The sequence below is a fragment of the Taudactylus pleione genome, unplaced genomic scaffold (assembly GCF_031769625.1).
Source record: "Taudactylus pleione unplaced genomic scaffold, aTauple2 ptg000019l, whole genome shotgun sequence".
NCBI classification, from domain to species: domain Eukaryota; kingdom Metazoa; phylum Chordata; class Amphibia; order Anura; family Myobatrachidae; genus Taudactylus; species Taudactylus pleione.
In genome coordinates this window covers 15,329,652-15,348,408 of record NW_028284421.1, presented here as the reverse complement: position 1 = coordinate 15,348,408, position 18,757 = coordinate 15,329,652, and the positions used below count along the sequence as shown (strand labels likewise).

The window sequence follows — 18,757 nt, the reverse complement described above, 5'->3', positions numbered from 1 at the left end:
ACTGATAGTGACAGCTCTTTGGATCTCATATTGAGAGTCGACAGCAACTGATTCCAAATGCAAATGTCACACCTAGAATCAACTCCAGACCTTTTACCTGCTTAATTGATAATGAAATAACGAGGGTATAGCCCACACCTGTCCATGAAATAGCTTTTGAGTTGATAGTCCCATTACTTTTGGCCCCTTAAAAAGTGGGAGGCACATATAGAAACCGTTGTAATTCCTACACCGTTCACCTGATTTGGATGTAATTACCCTCAAATTAAATCTGAAAGTCTGCAGTTAAAGCACATCTTGTTTGTTTCATTTCAAAGTCATTGTGGTCATGAATAGAGGCCAAAAAATGAAACCGAGCTGGACCGGCACTTCCAAAATTAAATTGTACAGCTGCTTGGTTGCCTTCAGAAAGAAGTAATTACATGGACAAAAAAACTGCGGCACTCCAAGTCTAATATGCATAGAAAAAGTCTTGTATTAAATCATCCAACAAAGATTAGCCATTAGCCAATGTTTCAAAGCCCTCAGGCTTTTTTGTCAAGGCATACATCAAGAAAACATTAACAAACACACACACGCGCTCTTACCTTAAGTAAGTGCTGTACCACGATGTTCTGCTGCAGACCGGGGAGAGGGGGCGTCACGAGCTCCAGGACGTCCCATGTAGATGACGTCATGGCAATGACGGGTTGTCATGGCAACCCGATAGTTGCCGGAAAAGCTGTCTCCCCGGTCTGCAAAAGCAGAACTGAAACAAATATTAACAACAATCAGTTTGAATGAATGCATAAATCATGCTTACTGTGCTATATTTCCAGAGCACAGACAGCACTAGCATTAGCAATTACAACGCATGGAAATAAATTACGATGTAAATCAAAATCATCGAGTTAATATCAAATATACAGAAAATGTTAATCGCACTTATCAAAAAATATATAACAATGATAAAAAGAAGCCTACACCTAATGAAGAATCGAAAGGTTAGCTGAATGCACTATAACCTAGGAGATGCACGAGGAGAACAGTGGACATAAAATTGAACATGGAAAATAAACATAATAATGATAATAAACTTGGCGATTCACAGATAAAGCTGTGTGTAAACAAGCGGTCATGGACTTGTGGTCTCAACATGTTCCAATTGATCTTTTTATTAAGTCCTGCTGGGGCAATAGTGCCCAGTTGGTGGATCCATTTAGTCTCTAAACGAAGCAGTTTGCCTGCTCTACCGCCGCCACGAAGTGATATAGGAACTTGATCAATGACCATGTGACGTAGGGAAGCAACTGAATGGTTTTGTTGTAGAAAATGTCTCGCTACCGGCTGGTCAGACGATTTTTTAATCAATGCTGCTTTAATCGAAGATCGGTGAACTGCCATTCTTTCTCTCACGGTACGTGTAGTTTGTCCCACATAATACAGATGACATGGACATGCAATAATGTAAACTACAAAAGATGATAAGCAATTCAACACAAAGTTGATCTTGTAACACTTGTCATTCCGTGGGTGTTTGAAAGAATCGCCAGTGATCACATGAGAACATGTGGTACAATGAAGGCATTTATAGCACCCGGGGGGCCTTTGTAGAAAACATGGCTTAGATGGTTGTATTTGAGTCAGATTAGTGATATCAGTACGGACTACTATGTCACGTATACTACGGCCTCTGGTATAACAAATCATGGGTACTTTATCCTTAAAGCACGGGAGATCTTTGTCGGTCTTAACGATTGGCCACAGAGCCTTAGTGGCTCGCTGGACCACTGGACTTGTGGTCTGAAATTACATCTTCCATGGGATCATGTTCTTTTTATCTTTAACCACTGGACATAATAGTTGATCACGTGGAATTTGTAAGACCTCCTTTTTAGCTCTGTGTAAGGACTGTAAGTTATAGCCCCTTGCTACAAATTTGTCGATAATGTGATCGATTTCGCATACAGATTGACTCGGATCACTGGAGATACGGGCTACCCGCATCATCTGAGATTTAGGCAATCCACCTATAAGGGGTTTGGGATGGTGGCTACTGGCAAGAAGCAAAGTATTTTTATTTGTGGGTTTGTAAAAACCTCCCGTAACTATGTTACCATTGACAAACGACACTTGTACATCAAGATAGTTCAACGTGGATCGATCATACCGACTTATGCAAATATATATATGTTTCAGGAGGAACAGAAGTTGTTTTTTTCCAACACATCTATATCTAATCATATTCTGCTTTATTCACGATACATCGACGATCTGTGGACAGGGGGCGAGGAGGCTCTATTGCAATTAATGACACAGGTGAATGCAACAGACTCACCGATTAAGTTCACGTTTCAATATCATCGATCCACGTTGAACTATCTTGATGTACAAGTGCCGATTGTCAATGGTAACATAGTTACGGGAGTTTTTTTTACAAACCCACAGATAAAAATACTTTGCTTCTTGCCAGTAGCCACCATCCCAAACCCCTTATAGGTGGATTGCCTAAATCTCAGATGATGCGGGCAGCCCGTATCTCCAGTGATCCGAGTCAATCTGTATGCGAAATCGATCACATTATCGACAAATTTGTAGTAAGGGGCTATAACTTACAGTCCTTACACAGAGCTAAAAAGGAGGTCTTACAAATTCCACGTGATCAACTATTATGTCCAGTGGTTAAAGATAAAAAGAACATGATCCCATGGAAGATGTAATTTCAGACCACAAGTCCAGTGGTCCAGCGAGCCACTAAGGCTCTGTGGCCAATCGTTAAGACCGACAAAGATCTCCCGTGCTTTAAGGATAAAGTACCCATGCTTTGTTATACCAGAGGCCGTAGTATACGTGACATAGTAGTCCGTACTGATATCACTAATCTGACTCAAATACAACCATCTAAGCCATGTTTTCAACAAAGGCCCCCCGGGTGCTATAAATGCCTTCATTGTACCACATGTTCTCATATGATCACTGGCGATTCTTTCAAACACCCCCGGAATGACAAGTGTTACAAGATCAACTTTGTGTTGAATTGCTTATCATCTTTTGTAGTTTACATTATTGCATGTCCATGTCATCTGTATTATGTGGGACAAACTACACGTACCGTGAGAGAAAGAATGGCAGTTCACCGATCTTCGATTAAAGCAGCATTGATTAAAAAATCGTCTGACCAGCCGGTAGCGAGACATTTTCTACAACAAAACCATTCAGTTGCTTCCCTACGTCACATGGTCATTGATCAAGTTCCTATATCACTTCGTGGCGGCGATAGAGCAGGCAAACTGCTTCATTTAGAGACTAAATGGATCCACCAACTGGGCACTATTGCCCCAGCAGGACTTAATGAAAAGATCAATTGGAACATGTTGAGACCATAAGTCCATGACCGCCTGTTTACACGCAGCTTTATCTGTGAATCGCCAAGTTTATTATCATTATTATGTTTATTTTCCATGTTCAATTTTATGTCCACTGTTCTCCTCGTGCATCTCCTAGGTTATAGTGCATTCAGCTAACCTTTCGATTCTTCATTAGGTGTAGGCTTCTTTTTATCATTGTTATATATTTTTTGATAAGTGCGATTAACATTTTCTGTATATTTGATATTAACTCGATGATTTTGATTTACATCGTAATTTATTTCCATGCGTTGTAATTGCTAATGCTAGTGCTGTCTGTGCTCTGGAAATATAGCACAGTAAGCATGATTTATGCATTCATTCAAACTGATTGTTGTTAACATTTGTTTCCGTTCTGCTTTTGCAGACCGGGGAGACAGCTTTTCTGGCAACTATCGGGTTGCCATGACAACCCGTCATTGCCGTGACGTCATCTACATGGGACGTCCTGGAGCTCGTGACGCCCCCTCTCCCCGGTCTGCAGCAGAACATCGTGGTACAGCACTTACTTAAGGTAAGAGCGCGTGTGTGTGTTTGTTAATGTTTTCTTGATGTATGCCTTGACAAAAAAGCCTGAGGGCTTTGAAACGTTGGCTAATGGCTAATCTTTGTTGGATGATTTAGTACAAGACTTTTTCTATGCATATTAGACTTGGAGTGCCGCAGTTTTTTTTGACCGTGTGTGTATATGTGTATGTATATATATGTATGTATGTATATATATATGTATGTGTGTATATATATATATATATATATATAATATTAATTATTTGCTCGTAATTTTAAAGTTACGGACCACAGGAAAAACAAACTTTACCTTGGTATGCATCTTGACACTGACAGGCTGTTGTTTCTATAGCCATATCCATTTACATGTGTTAGAAAATTGTTTAAAAAATTAAAAACCCTTGGAAAATGCACAAATAGAAAAACATTGGGTGTAGGGTTGTGTATGCGTGACCTGGGGGGTAGCGCGGACTGGTAGTGGACCGAACCCTATCACAGGTATCTGTAGCCCATCGTGCACCCTCCCATCTGGCATCTTGCTGTTTGGCGTGCATCAGGTAGGAGAACGGAAGGCTGTGAGTCTGCAGTGCTTGCCTCCAGTGCAGTGCAGTGCAGGGTGGGGTGAAGTGAAGGGCGCAGGTGGCTTCCTCCTTCCGGCAGGTGCGGCTCCTACAGGGTGGGCCGGGGTCAAGACTGATGGCATGGCCGGCATCCCCCTCTGGTGTGGGTGGCTCCGAGCAGTGAGCTTCACTTTGACATGCATAAGTCAGGCTGCAATGAAGTTTCTATATGAAACGTCACTACAGCGTGACTTTCGGCTTTATCACATTGCCAGGTGGCAGGGAAATTTTGCCAGACAGATAGAAAACTATAGTATGGTGAGAGCACTGCATTATTTTTTTGTGTTCTTCACCTTTGATCGCTGTCATGTTGCATTCACTTAGGTGAAGAGAGCATCCATCATATGGCCAAGGTTTTGTGAGGGTCCTTCTCCTGTAATATTATGGAGTTCTATCCATAGGGGCAATTTAATTTTTACATGGTAATTCGATTAATTCCTGTGACTAGCCCCGAGGCTGCATTTATTGCGGATTTCTGCTCGTACCCTCGTGAGGTCCAAGCAGAAATCCACATTAAGTAGCACTTCAGGGCCGGTTGCGCCATAACTGTATATATGTAGAGAGAGAGAGAGAGAAAAGGTGAATCAATTTGTTCCATATCTGTGTTGGTCCCACAGCATATCTGGCAAGCACATAATAAGCCACCAATACTGTATATGGCAACAACAAAACGGTTCACTTCTCTACTATAACATATAGGGGCATATTCAATTCCAGGCGAAAAGTCCCGTACTTTTCGCATGCAGGACTTTTCGCCGACATCGCTGGTTTTCAGTGCGAAAAAGTATTGCGCTCGTGCCCGTTTTCCCCATATTCAATTAGAAATCGGCGAAGACTGGACCCGGCGAAACTCTAACATGTGAAAAGTACTGTCAGATTTGGGGCAGTAATCAGCTTGACACCCCCCAAAATAGCCCTGCTGAATGTTCTTGGGGTACTTAAATGCTCTCAATAGCTGCTATTTAGCATCTTTGCATAAGTGGTGAAGAGTAGCATTTAGCAGGTGTTTTTTGGTGAAAATAAGTTTCTACTTCAGGGTCCATAGGGGGTCCACAGGGTTGACCTTGGGTTATAGCTGGAACAGGATCCATGGGCACCACACAGTTAAGCTTTTAGCTCCCAGGATGCACTTGGGTCCTCCTCTATACCCCGCCCCCGAGCCACAGGCACCTCAGTGTAAGCTGGTGCCCGGCCGGAGTCGGTCACAGCGCAGGGGGGCTGCAGGAGCAGCCCCCAGAAGCTTTTTATTTTAAGTTAAATTTTATTTATTTTTAATCTATTTTTACTACAGACGGCAGCGAAGGGCTGTCTGTACAGACGCCCACGCTGCCGCTCTGATCCCCGACTGGCGCCGCGACGCCAGTACTGATCTGGGGATCGCGGCGGGAGGACAGAGTCCGTACTAGCCGGACTCTGTCTACCTCCCAGGACTGCTGCCGGAGTCGCCGGGGATTCAGGTAAGCCGCGCGTCGCTGGCTAGCGGCGGCGCGCGGAATGCCTTAAATGCAGTCCTTTAGCCTCCGGTCCGGGGGACAGACCGGAGGCTGCTGGCAGTGGCGGCGGGCCCCCCCATAACCCGTGGGACCACTAGACCACCAGGGATAACCGGCAAGCGGGAAGCCAGCATCCCTGGGGTTAATGGCCAGCCAGGGGAGGAAGCCTTCCCTGTCAGCGGCTCCTCCCCTCAGCTCAGCGCGCCTCTCAGCACGCAGTCTGGCGTCGCTGAGCTGCAGATTCCTCGGCCACTCCTCCTCTGAGGTCTCCAGCGGCCATTTTCCCAGTGGCAGCGCAGATCTCAGGGAGCACGCGGACCGGTCCCCCTGTGTACCTCTCCCCTGATTAAGGACAGCGTACACAGCACTATAGCCCTCCCAGACACTGAATCTGGGCAGGTTGATTGTAGTGTAAAGGTGCAGTGAGTATATCTTCCTGCATGGTATGTGACTTTTTGCTAGTGCTGCCTGTCTGTGCTTATTTTCCGCTTACTGTCAGCTTATACCTATCCCTTTACTTCTCCTACAAGCCCTGCAGGTGTGTGGGGGAGGGGCGTTTCTACTGACCTCACTTATATAGATCACGTATTTGTGAGGTCCGTCACATACAGTTGTGTGCTACTCAGTGCCATATTGTGGGCTGTTGTTCAGCACACCGGTGAGTGCGTTTTACTTCTACCCTGGTGCCAGATATATAATATATTCTGTCATGTCAGACGAGGAGGTTGAGCGCTCAGTGGCTCCGGTGTTGGCCTCCTGCGGACGCTGTTCTGCAGGAGTAGATAGGGAGGATTTGTCACAGGATGGCCTGTGTAGTCGATGCCAGGTGGCTCCTGGCCCATCCAGACCTTCTCTGGCGCAGGAACCACCGTGGGCGATGTTTTCTCAAGTGCTGGTGTCTATTGCGGACCGTCTGTCGGTCCCGACTGCTCTCCCTACTAGGGCGGTGCCCCAGCCGACCATCCCCCATTCCCCGGGTGTCCCGCAGTTATTGCGGAGTCCTCCTGGGTCTCAATCAGTTGGTCCCTATGCGGGGTTGCCTATGTATATACAGGCTTCCCCTGTGCCGCAGCAGCCTGTGGTACCTTTTCAGGCCCCTATGGCGACGCCTCCACCATGGGTGGATGTGCTCTCCAACTCCGTGCAAAATTTGGCGGCCGCTTCCCCGGCTTTTCAGTCAATGTTGCAGACTGACATGCTTTCTAGGATTTCTAAACGCCCACTCATGACACGGGCTGCTCAGGTATCAGACTCAGAGGGTTCCTCAGATGATGGGGAGGTCCCTGATGACACTGACTCTGACGCCTCGGTCCAGGAAATGGATACCAAGTCGTCCATTAATGTGCGAGCACTAGTTAGGGCGGTGCGAGCTATTCTTCTTATAGAGGATGAGGCACCGGTTCCTAGGTCGAAGTTTCCTAGTTTAAAAAAAACTAAGGTGGCTTCTGCGGTGTTTCCCCTGTCGGATCAGTTGACGGATCATATGGCGGTAGCTTGGCAGGCGCCCAGTAAGAGATTCCTTCCTCAGAAGCGGTTGGCTTCTAATTACCCCTTCCCTGAGGCACATTGTAAAAAATGGGAAACTCCACCGGCGGTGGATTCCCATGTCACCCGTTTAACTCGGGGCGCCACCTTACCATTACCGTCGATATCCTCGCTGAAGGATCCCACGGACAGGAAAGTTGAGACTTGCTTAAAGTCTATTTACTCCCTCTCCGGGGCGGTGGCCCGACCGTCCATGGCCATTTCCTGGGTGGCCAAGGCCATTGAGGGGTGGGCCAATGCATTGGAAGATACCTTCCCGGACGACGCTCCGGATGTCCAGCGGGCGTTGTTGGGACAAATGAGGGACGCCGCTTCTTACATTGGAGAAGCTTCTTTAGATGCTAGTCTGCTGACCTAGCGGGTATCGGCTGCAGCGGTGTCTGCCCGCCGATCCTTATGGTTGCGGTCCTGGAGAGCGGACTCTGATTCAAAGAAAGGTCTGGAGGCCTTACCTTTCAATGGGGAATTACTATTTGGTCCGGACTTGGACAAAATAGTGGACACCCTGGCTAAATCCAAGTCAGCCTTCCTCCCTTTGGCGGCACTGCCTGCTAAGGTTCGGAGTTCGGCTTTTCGTTCCTTTTGGGTTCAGGGTAAGGCGAAAGGTCAGTCCTTCCCGAGACAGTCTGCGAGTAAGACGGCCTCTAAACCCAAGAAGCAAGCCTGGAGTGCTCGGCGCCCTTCTTCCAAGCAGGAAGATAAACCTGCGGCCTGATGGGACGGGCCTCCCTCTGGGGGACCTCAGAGTGGGAGGCCGACTTCTTCTATTTGCCCAGTGCTGGCACAATACCACCACGGATGCCTGGGTTTGAGAAGTGGTCTCCCAGGGGTACGCCCTGTCTTTTCGGCACAGACCACCCCACCAGTTTTTCTGCACAAGTCCTTCTCAGAACAAGACCAAGGCGTTACAGGTTCAGGAGGCTATAGAGTCCTTGCTGAAAGCAGGGGTCATTGTTCCCGTTCCTCTATCACAACGAGGGACGGGGTATTATTCGTCTCTGTTTCTGGTGCAGAAACCCAATGGTTCTCATCGCCCTATCCTCAACTTGAAGTCTCTGAACAAATTCCTCAGAGTTCCCAAGTTCAGGATGGAAACGTTACGTTCCATCATTCTGGCGATGGAACCGGAGGATTACATGGTGTCCCTGGACATCCAGGACGCCTACCTCCATGTTCCGATAGCATCTTCACACCAGCGGTATCTGAGGTTCGCTATCCTTCAACACCACTATCAGTTCCGGGCGCTACCCTTTGGTCTCTCCACGGCACCGAGGGTGTTCACGAAGATTATGGCGGTCATGGCCGCACATCTTCGGAACCAGAATGTACGGCTGCTGCCGTACCTGGACGACCTCCTGTTGCTGGCGAGCTCCCCGGAGGTACTGCTTCAACATCTCCACCTGACGATCGCTTGCCTGCAAGCACACGGGTGGTTGATAAATTGGAAAAAGTCCTCTCTGATTCCATCACAGCGGATGGTTCATTTGGGAGCCCTGCTGGATTCGCGTCAGCAAAGGATCTTCCTGACTCCGGAGAAGGTCGCCTCACTACAGCTGCGGATACGCAGTTGCCTGAGCCGTTGCCGCCTGTCGGTCCATTCGGCTATGAGAGTTCTGGGGTCCATGGTGTCGACATTCGACATGGTGGAATTTGCCCAGTTCCATTCCCGGCCCCTGCAGGGGCTGATTCTATCAGAATGGAACGGGTTACCTCACCGGATCCGCTCTCAGGTGCTGGTGTTGTCTCCGGACGTTCGGCTATCTTTGGCTTGGTGGCTTCAGACAGCTCATCTGGTCGAGGGGCGCCCATTTTGGATCCCGGACTGGGTCCTGCTCACGACGGATGCCAGTCTCCGGGGTTGGGGGGCAGTGACCGGCTCTTTGTCGCTTCAGGGTCGTTGGTCAGCGGAAGAAGCACTTCTCCCCATCAACATCCTAGAACTGCGGGCAGTATACAAGGCCCTGCAGTCGTCCGGCCCCGCTCTTCACGGAAGGGCGGTACAGGTGCAGTCCGACAACGCCACCACGGTGGCGTATATCAATCACCAAGGCGGAACTCGCAGTCAGGCAGCGATGTCGGAGGTGTCTCGTATCCTGTCTTGGGCGGAGGGTCACATTCCAGCGATCTCGGCGGTCTTCATCCCCGGAGTCCTCAATTGGGAGGCGGACTTCCTCAGCCGTCACGACGTGCATCCCGGGGAATGGTCGCTTCACCCAGAGGTGTTTCAGCTACTCGTGGACAGGTGGGGACTGCCGGAGCTGGACTTGATGGCCTCCCGTCACAATCACAAGTTGCCCGTTTACGGGTCAAGGACAAGAGACGCAGGTGCAAGTCTGGTGGACGCGCTGTCGGTGACATGGACGTTTCACCTGGCGTATCTGTTTCCTCCGATATCCCTGCTTCCTCGGGTTCTGCGGAAATTCAAGCAGGACGGCGGCATGCTCGTGCTGGTAGCTCCGGCGTGGCCCAGACGTCCTTGGTACTCCGATCTGAGGAGCCTCTCCATCGACGCTCCGTACCTTCTTCCTCAACGTCGGGACCTGTTGTCTCAGGGGCCCTGCCTTTACCCGGATCTGGGTCGGCTGTCTTTGACGGCGTGGTTCTTGAGACAGCCGTCTTGAGGTCTCGGGGCTTCTCCAGTTCGGTTATTGGTACGATGCTCAGGGCACGCAAGCCTGCTTCAGCACGGATTTATCACAGAGTGTGGCACACTTACTTTCAGTGGTGTGAGTCCAGACTTTATGATCCTCAGGTGTTCCGAGTTTCTAGGATCTTGGAATTTCTTCAGTCAGGATTGGATCTCGGCTTACGCCTTGCATCTCTGAAGGTTCATGTGTCCGCCTTGTCCGTGTGGTTTCAACGGCGGATTGCAATACTACCAGACGTTCACACCTTTTTCCAAGGTGTTCTCAGGATCCAGCCTCCCTTTGTGCCTCCTGTGGCTCCTTGGGACTTGGCGGTGGTGCTACGGGTCCTGCAGGGTCCTCCGTTTGAGCCTCTTGAGGCGGTGGAGCTCAAGTGGCTGACATTTAAGACGGTTTTTCTCCTGGCAATTGCTTCGGCCAGGAGGGTGTCTGAATTGGGGGCGCTTTCCTGTCGCCCTCCTTTCCTGATTTTTCACCAGGACAGAGCGGTGCTCCGCACTCGTCCTGAGTTTTTGCCCAAAGTGGTCTCGAAGTTCCATATTAATCAGGAACTTGTTGTGCCAGCTTTTCAGTCCCCTGATCTTTCAGCTGGTGAGACTTCCTTAGATGTGGTCCGGGCGCTTAGAATTTATGTACACCGGACGGCTTCGGTTAGGAAGTCTGATTCCTTGTTTATCCTCTTTGGTTTTCACAAGAGGGGTTGGCCTGCCAACAAACAAACGTTAGCCCGTTGGCTTCGTTCCGTTATTTGTGAGGCTTATGCACAGGAGGGCTTACCTGTGCCAGCCTCTGTTAAGGCTCATTCCACTCGTTCTGTGGGTCCCTCCTGGGCTGCTAGACGTGGCGCTTCTGCTGTTCAGCTGTGTAGGGCGGCCACTTGGTCTTCAATTCAAACGTTTTTGAGGTTCTATGCGTTTGACACCTTTGCCTCTCAGGATGCATCCTTTGGGCGCCGGGTACTCCTTTCAGCACAGGAGCGTCCCCGCCCTTAGTTGTACTGCTTTGGGACATCCCCAAGGTCAACCCTGTGGACCCCCTATGGACCCTGAAGTAGAAAACAAGAGATATGGTAAGAACTTACCTTTGTTATCTCTGTTTCTACGAAGTCCATAGGGTCCACAGGGCGCCCGCCCTGACGCACCTGGCTTCAAATGGGCTGTGTGGCTGGTCACCGGTTTTCCATCTCCTATTGCTGTGAGTATGGTTTCTTGTGTGTTCCAGTCTTCCTTCTCTCTGTTCCATATTCTCCTCCGGCCTAGGCTGCTTACCAACTGAGGTGCCTGTGGCTCGGGGGCGGGGTATAGAGGAGGACCCAAGTGCATCCTGGGAGCTAAAAGCTTAACTGTGTGGTGCCCATGGATCCTGTTCCAGCTATAACCCAAGGTCAACCCTGTGGACCCTATGGACTTCGTAGAAACAGAGATAACAAAGGTAAGTTCTTACCATATCTCTTGTTATTTCCAGCAAATTTGGGATGCCTGAAAATGGGTGCTAGCAAACTTTTAAGTTGCTAAAGGGAAGTTTTTAGAAAATCGTAAAAAATCCACCTGCCGCAAGCACTTGCAAACTTAAAAACATCTGGAGCATACTTGGGGACCCCCCTGGAGTCTATTTCGATAGTTTAAGTTTGTCCCCCAACATTTTACTTTTTCACACCCAAAATGAAGTACTTTTTTGGGGTGATCTACAGAAAAAAAAATTTACTTTTTTTTTAACGCAGTTTACCCTTGGGGAACTGTCCCCAGGGTGGAAGGGGGTTCCCACAGCTTTGCACCCCAAAACCCCAATTCTGCACTTTTTTTCGACTGCTATTCATAGGCGAATCTTTATCGCCGATTCCAATGCATTGAGTTTCCGCAACGGCGAAAAGCATTTGGAATTTGAATATGGAGCAAACTTTTTTCACATGGCGAAATGACTTCACTCGCGATACTTTTCCGCAGAAACTGACATCGCGGCTAATTGAATACGGGCCATAGCTAGACTTTTTAAAGCTTAACTTTAAAGTACTTTACCATGTAGGATTCCAAAAATATATATCCCTTTAATTTTGGGTGAAAATGTTTTTAAAAAAACCCAAAAAACTAATCCTCGCAACCGTTTTTAACAAGCGGAAACCCCATGAAATCTAAAAGAACAGATTCTGTGAGTGTAATCATATCATATACAGTATGTCTAGGTCTCCATATGTATACAATTAACAAAATGTTAAATCTGGAATAACAAATGTGTTCTCATTTAAAAAGTAATTGTCTCTTCTGGGTCTGACATTAATTTTCAGTAAAGGAGTTACTGTCTTCTTTTTTTTTTTTTTTGTAGTAGTAGTATCACTCAATAGACAGAATTAAACAGGGCACATGGGATGATATTGAAGGCTGGTCGCAGGAGTCGGTGAACCACTAATAATAAACATTTTTTAATTAAGAAAGATACTTTGTTGCAGTAATTTAGTTCAGGGTGATGATACGAGATTTTATTAGATTGGCAACATGTGGTTTTCAGCTATTGTGGCTATCTGGTTTAGTACACAGGCCAATCTAGGATTGTTTCACATACCAACACAAAATAACACTACTTCTAATATTATAGGATACTCTTTGCTGCTGGTATTCCTTCACGTATCTGCACAATTGTTTGCAGGACAACTTATTAAAGTGATTGGCCCCAGACCATTTAATAACCAATATAAAGGTTAACTCTCAGGTTAGATTAAAAGGGGATCTGATGAGCCTCTTTTTCACATGCATAAAAACAATGTAGGGAATGGCCAAAGTGACCATAATATTATAAAATGAACGTTCTGGGGATAGGTTATGGAGGTTGGATGCCTGAGCAATATGAGCTAACAAGCTCCCATCACTAAGTTTTGTAGTGATCATTGCTTTATCCATGATGTCATAGCATTAAAACAAATTGGACCATAGCATTTTAATGGGGTAGTATAAAACCTCAACATGTGCAACTAGGGAAAGCTCCAACAGAAGATGGTCACTGCGTCCATCTACAAGGTGTTTCACTCGCTATTGGCCCCAAAGTTTTTCATACGACGTAATTTAGTGACATTTTACACAAACATACATTGGTCTATGAAAAACATGAGGAAGTCATAGCAAGTGTTGAAAGTGTTCGCCATTAGCATCCAAGCCAGTTGTTCTTCACTTTGCGCATGAATGGCCAGCTGTTCACCACCATAGTCAGCAGCGCAGTCCAAAATTCTAATATGGGAGCCACATCAACTGCCAGGGTAGATGCCAGTGCGGATGCCAGTTTGTGTGGCTCCCCTTTTTAAATTCTGGACTGCTTGCAGCCACACCTCTGGAGACGCCACTGCGAGTCAGTAGGTATTCCTGTTTCTGACAGTGGTGGTGTGTACTGAGGCATCCACATTCATCGTGTGTGTGTGTGTGTGTGTGTGAGAGAAAACATTCAGCGGGAAATTGAGACGCTGAATGCCAATATGTTTATTAAAACCTTCCAAAACCTGGAGCGACTCGTTCAAGCTGGCCTAGATGCTAATGGCGAACACTTTCAACAGTTGCTATGACTTCCTCATGTTTCTCTTTGACCAAGGAATGTCTGTGTTACATTTCACTAAATTACGTCGATTTCTTTAAAAGTTGTAAGGAAAACTTTTTCAATAGCGAGTGAAACACCCTGTATAAGTGTTTGGTGATATATAAAAGGCTGCCAGGCAAGAGAACATTGGTGTAAATAGGTAATGGGACAAACAGAGATCATCTTATGTTGTAACCGTCACTGGCAGCTAGTAGAAATCTTTTCACTATTATTATTATTATTATTAGTAATAATAATCTGTGTTTTGCAATTCACTTTTGTAAACGAGCTAAAATGCAAAAAGGAGAAATCTTGTTCCTCCATTTGTCAAATGCCCAGTGGTGAGCAGTTGGTAACATTAGTAGCATTTAGCTGCAGGTGCAGTGTTGTCTCCCAAATCAATGTATTGGCTTTTGCGAGCATACTTTTACACAGGAAGTGTTCTGCATTATCTATAACTTCTAATTTATACACTTGTGTGACTTCTCCATGTAATTTTCAATTGATGATTTGATATTTTTTAATTGCAAAATGAACAAACAATGTACAGTAAATGTTTTGCTCCCATTAAAAACCATTTAGTATATGTGCCTTTACTTTATTTTACCTTTTTGACAGATGATCTCCCAAAACCAAAAACTACTGAAGTACTTCCCAAAGGATCAATCCCAGAGTACACAGCTGCTGAGGAAAAGGAAGAGAGCAGACGCTGGCGCATGTTCAGGATCGGGGATCAGGATCACAGGGTTGACATGTCTGCTATAGAACCGTATAAGAAAGTTATCAGCCATGGAGGTGATGAGGATACATTAGCCTTACACTGTATAAAGCATTTTATAGCTCTGTGACAGAAGAGCAGAGCAGTAGCCTTACATTTGGAAGATGAGACAGATTTAATTATATATAATGCACACTGCAGTACAGTATTCAGGTTGCCTGCTGACAAGGCAATAAACCCATTTTACCTTCAAAGGCTTTTTTTTATGTACAGTATTTGTACGAGATTTTTGTTATGTTTTTATAGAACTCTTAAGGAGGGAATTCAATATTGCACCCCTTCTCCAATCACTTTAGACTGGAAATAGGGTGCGATAAAACAATTGAATTCCCCCTAAGGAAATGGCCTTTTTCGGAGATAGTTTGACTGAAGAATTTTGGCAGGAGTGGATTCTGATTGAATTAGAGCACCACCTCTATGAAGTATAGGGGAATTAAATCTCACATATATATTACCATGTAGAGGATAAAACAGCCGTATTATTTTTGGAAGGTGCTGAATTGCTAAAGCATGCAACTTTTTAAACTTTTGCTTCAGATGTGGAGGGGGGCGGTAGATTTTTTTTTTTTTATTATTATTATTTTTGTCTGCACACCTGATAGGACTAAGTGGAGCAAACACTGATTTGTCACGCTATTGTTATATTGTTACATGCTTTGATAAATTAATGATACATTATAGCTACCTAATAAAGCTTAAGGGGAACTTTTCATAAATTTAATTAACATTTAAAATATTGTTGTGCACAGATTTTTCTTTAGATTACATTTTTCTGTCCAATGAAGCTTTATATACATTTTTTATACATGGAAAATGTGATTTGGCTGAGGATGTGGAATCTGGGATCTTCTTAACTACATTGCTGGGACATTAATGTGAAATCAGTGCTCTTAGCCACTTGCATAAACATGGAACAGCATGTTTAACTTTGCTTTTAGGCACTAGCATTTGAGTCCACAAATAGCTTGTGGCTATTTATACTTTGTGTTAACCTGCAAGCGTGCACCAAAGCTTATATTTCAGGAAAGGTCAAGAAAGTACTGCATGTTAGAGAGCGGCTTGTTATACCCCCTTCAGACATCTCGAGACTCCCGGGAATTTGGCCTGCCTCAGCCAAATTCCCGGGTAGCTGCGTATGTCTGAAAGGTACCTACCCGGGAACACGTTCCCGGGTAGCCCGCCCCTTCAATCCAGCAGGGTTTTTCCCGGGACTTAAGTTACCCTGCTCGTGTCTGAATGGTGCTACCTGGGAATTTACAACTCCCGGGCTGCAGCAAGCGGCTTTTACATTGGCTTTTACATTGGCAGCGACGCTCTGTGCTGCTGCTCACCACCCCCCGCGCCGGTGGCTGTGGCGCTGACAACCGAGTCAGCGACCATGGCCGGGTCCTCAGGCACATAGAACCCCAGCCAGATGCCGGGGACACTGGTGGTTCGCAGCCACAGCTGGCCACCTGCACTCCCACCTGACCACCAGGGCAGGACCACCAGGGCAGGTAGGAATTATTTATTTTATGAACTATTTTAATAGTGGCTGCATTTTGATCGGACGGCTGCCTGCTGCATGATGATATCATCAGCGGCAGCTGGAGAGGGGATCGCTTAGGACGAGCAGAGGAGAGGCAGGTAATTTTTAAAACTGAAAAACCTGGCTTATGTCTGAAAGGGGTCTACCTGGGAATTTCCCGGGAAGACACTGTAGTGTGAAAGGGGGGTCTCGACCAAATACCTGGGAATTTGCACAGGAGAAATTCCCGGGTCTGAGCAGGCAATTTCCCGGATCGTATGTCTGAAAGGGATATAACTGTCTTATTTCATGGGCTTTTTATCTAATGCATTGTGCTTCTAAAAGCTTCCTGATTACGAAAGTATTACCTAATATTCATAAGTTATTTAAATGTATAGGCAGTATGGCAGTGGTTCCCAAACTTTTTCGAATCAGGATGCTCTAGAGTGTCAGCATTTTTTCCGCGGCACAATTGGACCAAAAGTTTCTTGTTGAGAAATTCAGCAAAAATGAAATGAAGTAAATTGTGCTTATGTCACCCTTAGGTACAGTTATGTGGTGGATGACAGGGCTGCGCTTCTTTTTGTCCACATATTTTATGATGAGCAAAACCAGTGCTAATGACTGCCAATCACACTGATTTTATTTGGTACTGGATCACCAATCTGAGGCACCCCTGCAAGTGCCCTGAGGCACCCAGTTTGGGAACCACAGCTATATGGTGTGAATATTAGTTTAGGCCACAACAAAGAGTGTGCATTTTGTGTGGTGGTGACTGGTCCACACTAAAAGCTGGTTTAGTTATTTTCACTGATTTTTGTGTTTTAAAAAAAAATATTTATATATTGTAAATAAAACATATTTGCAAACATAATAACTTGCTGGGATCGAAGTAGTATTGTATATTACAGACTCAATTGCAAGGATTTTACAATAGGAAAGGTGGCTATTATCTGTATCTGATATCCTATAATAAGCAATAAATATTGCTATAGGGAAAAAAGTTGTCATCTTTGATTATGAGCTTCGGGTTCTCAGTAGCTGTAAAAATGCTGTCTCTCCGAGTGATTCATGTGTAGGACATTTCATTCGCAGAGAATTTCTTCTTCAATAATAGAGACTGCTGTGGTTGCTTCACAAGTGGTGTAATGTCTATATCATGGCATACACAATACATTTTCTATATAAGCAAAGATATACAACTTCACCAGAAACATAAATCCAACTGTATTAAAAATAAAACACCATGACTTGGATATTACCTCTAAAACCAGTGCATACAGCATAGAAATGTGTGTTACAACAAGGTGTTACATGTGCATTTGTTTTTGTTTTTTCCTCTTGTGAAAACTGAATGCCGTACTGATTGTGTATTGTTTTTAGGCTACTACGGAGATGGCCTTAATGCGATTATTGTATTTGCGGTGTGTTTTATGCCAGACAGCAGTCAACCTAATTATCGCTATCTAATGGACAATCTCTTTAAGTAGGTATTTATGTATAAAGTGTCTATATGTATTGTAGCGTGTTAAGCATTATTGGAGACTTTAGGTGCCTACACATGGCGATATTTTAACTGATCTGGCTGATTAGACTCATCGAATTGACAGATCATGTAAAATATGGCCAAATCGTGAGTCCCCACTCAGGATCACGATGCGATGCGCGTCCCCGCAGGTCGCACATCGCATCTTCAGATCTGCCGTGCTGTAGGGCAGATTTGACAATCTCAAGTCACGATGCACTGGAATAGTTAGGAGGCACGATAGGTCGTGTGTCACATTGGCAGCATTTTTCAGACCAAATCATGGCCACGACAGCTGGGGAGAGTTCAGGGGGAAATCATACACATCGTGGGATTGTGAGCACATCGCTATGTGTGTAGGCACCTTTTGAATAATAAACCATGTCTTCCTAGTGTAAATGAGTAAAGGGATTATCCATAAAAAAGTTACAATATCATTATGTTCTGGCTACAGACAGTACATGTAAATACTGTATATTACTCCTTTCCTGCTGCCCACACTATAGTTTCCAAAGCCTTTGCCTAGCGGCACTCCTGGTGCATGTGTAATCCCTGCAACTCATGTACTTGAAGCTAGCACAGCAGGTGCAGGCTGAATTACTATTTATTGCTTTAGGTATCTGCATTGGAGTGGATGATGACAGTTGGTGGTGTACACTGTTATGTACTGAGCTTTAAATAAGTGGCAGACTTTTCACTTGAAAATGTGATCCAGAATTTAATGTTTTCACTTGTGATCAACTAGTCATTGGTTTCACAGCAATATATGACACCTGTTAACTTTTTTCCATCAGGTATGTTATTGGCACCTTGGAAATGCTAGTTGCAGAGAACTACATGATAGTCTATTTAAATGGAGCCACGACACGGAGAAAAATGCCAAGTCTGGGTTGGCTCAGGAAATGCTATCAACAAATTGATAGAAGGTTAGATTTGATTCTCTGTTTTTTGTTTTTTTTTAATTATTATTATAACTTTTGCTGTGCTGAAACATATCGCGGCCTCTTTGTGGTCCAACACTATTTTTTTGTGACTTGTGAAATCTGCTGTGTTATACTGCCTTTTTTATTCCAGAATGACTGTCACTTATAACTATCACTGCGGTTTCTCCTCATAAGCCCTCTGCTACAGGTGTGTGAGTTATTGTGGGTGTGAAACACTGTCACATTGTATATTACTTTGGACATAACAATATC

The 18,757-nt window shown here is 45.4% G+C and overlaps 1 protein-coding gene across 2 annotated transcripts in view; it reads left to right on the top strand.

The window, feature by feature from the left end:
* BNIP2 (BCL2 interacting protein 2) overlaps positions 1–18,757 on the top strand; it is a 96,884-nt gene that overhangs the window by 63,100 nt on the left and 15,027 nt on the right. For both annotated transcript variants that reach the window (XM_088445599.1, XM_088445591.1), the window contains exons 5-7: positions 14,370–14,546; positions 17,420–17,522; positions 18,356–18,487. In XM_088445599.1, coding sequence (XP_088301725.1) covers positions 14,370–14,546; positions 17,420–17,522; positions 18,356–18,487 — 412 coding nt within the window. The remainder of the gene's footprint in view (positions 1–14,369; positions 14,547–17,419; positions 17,523–18,355; positions 18,488–18,757) is intronic.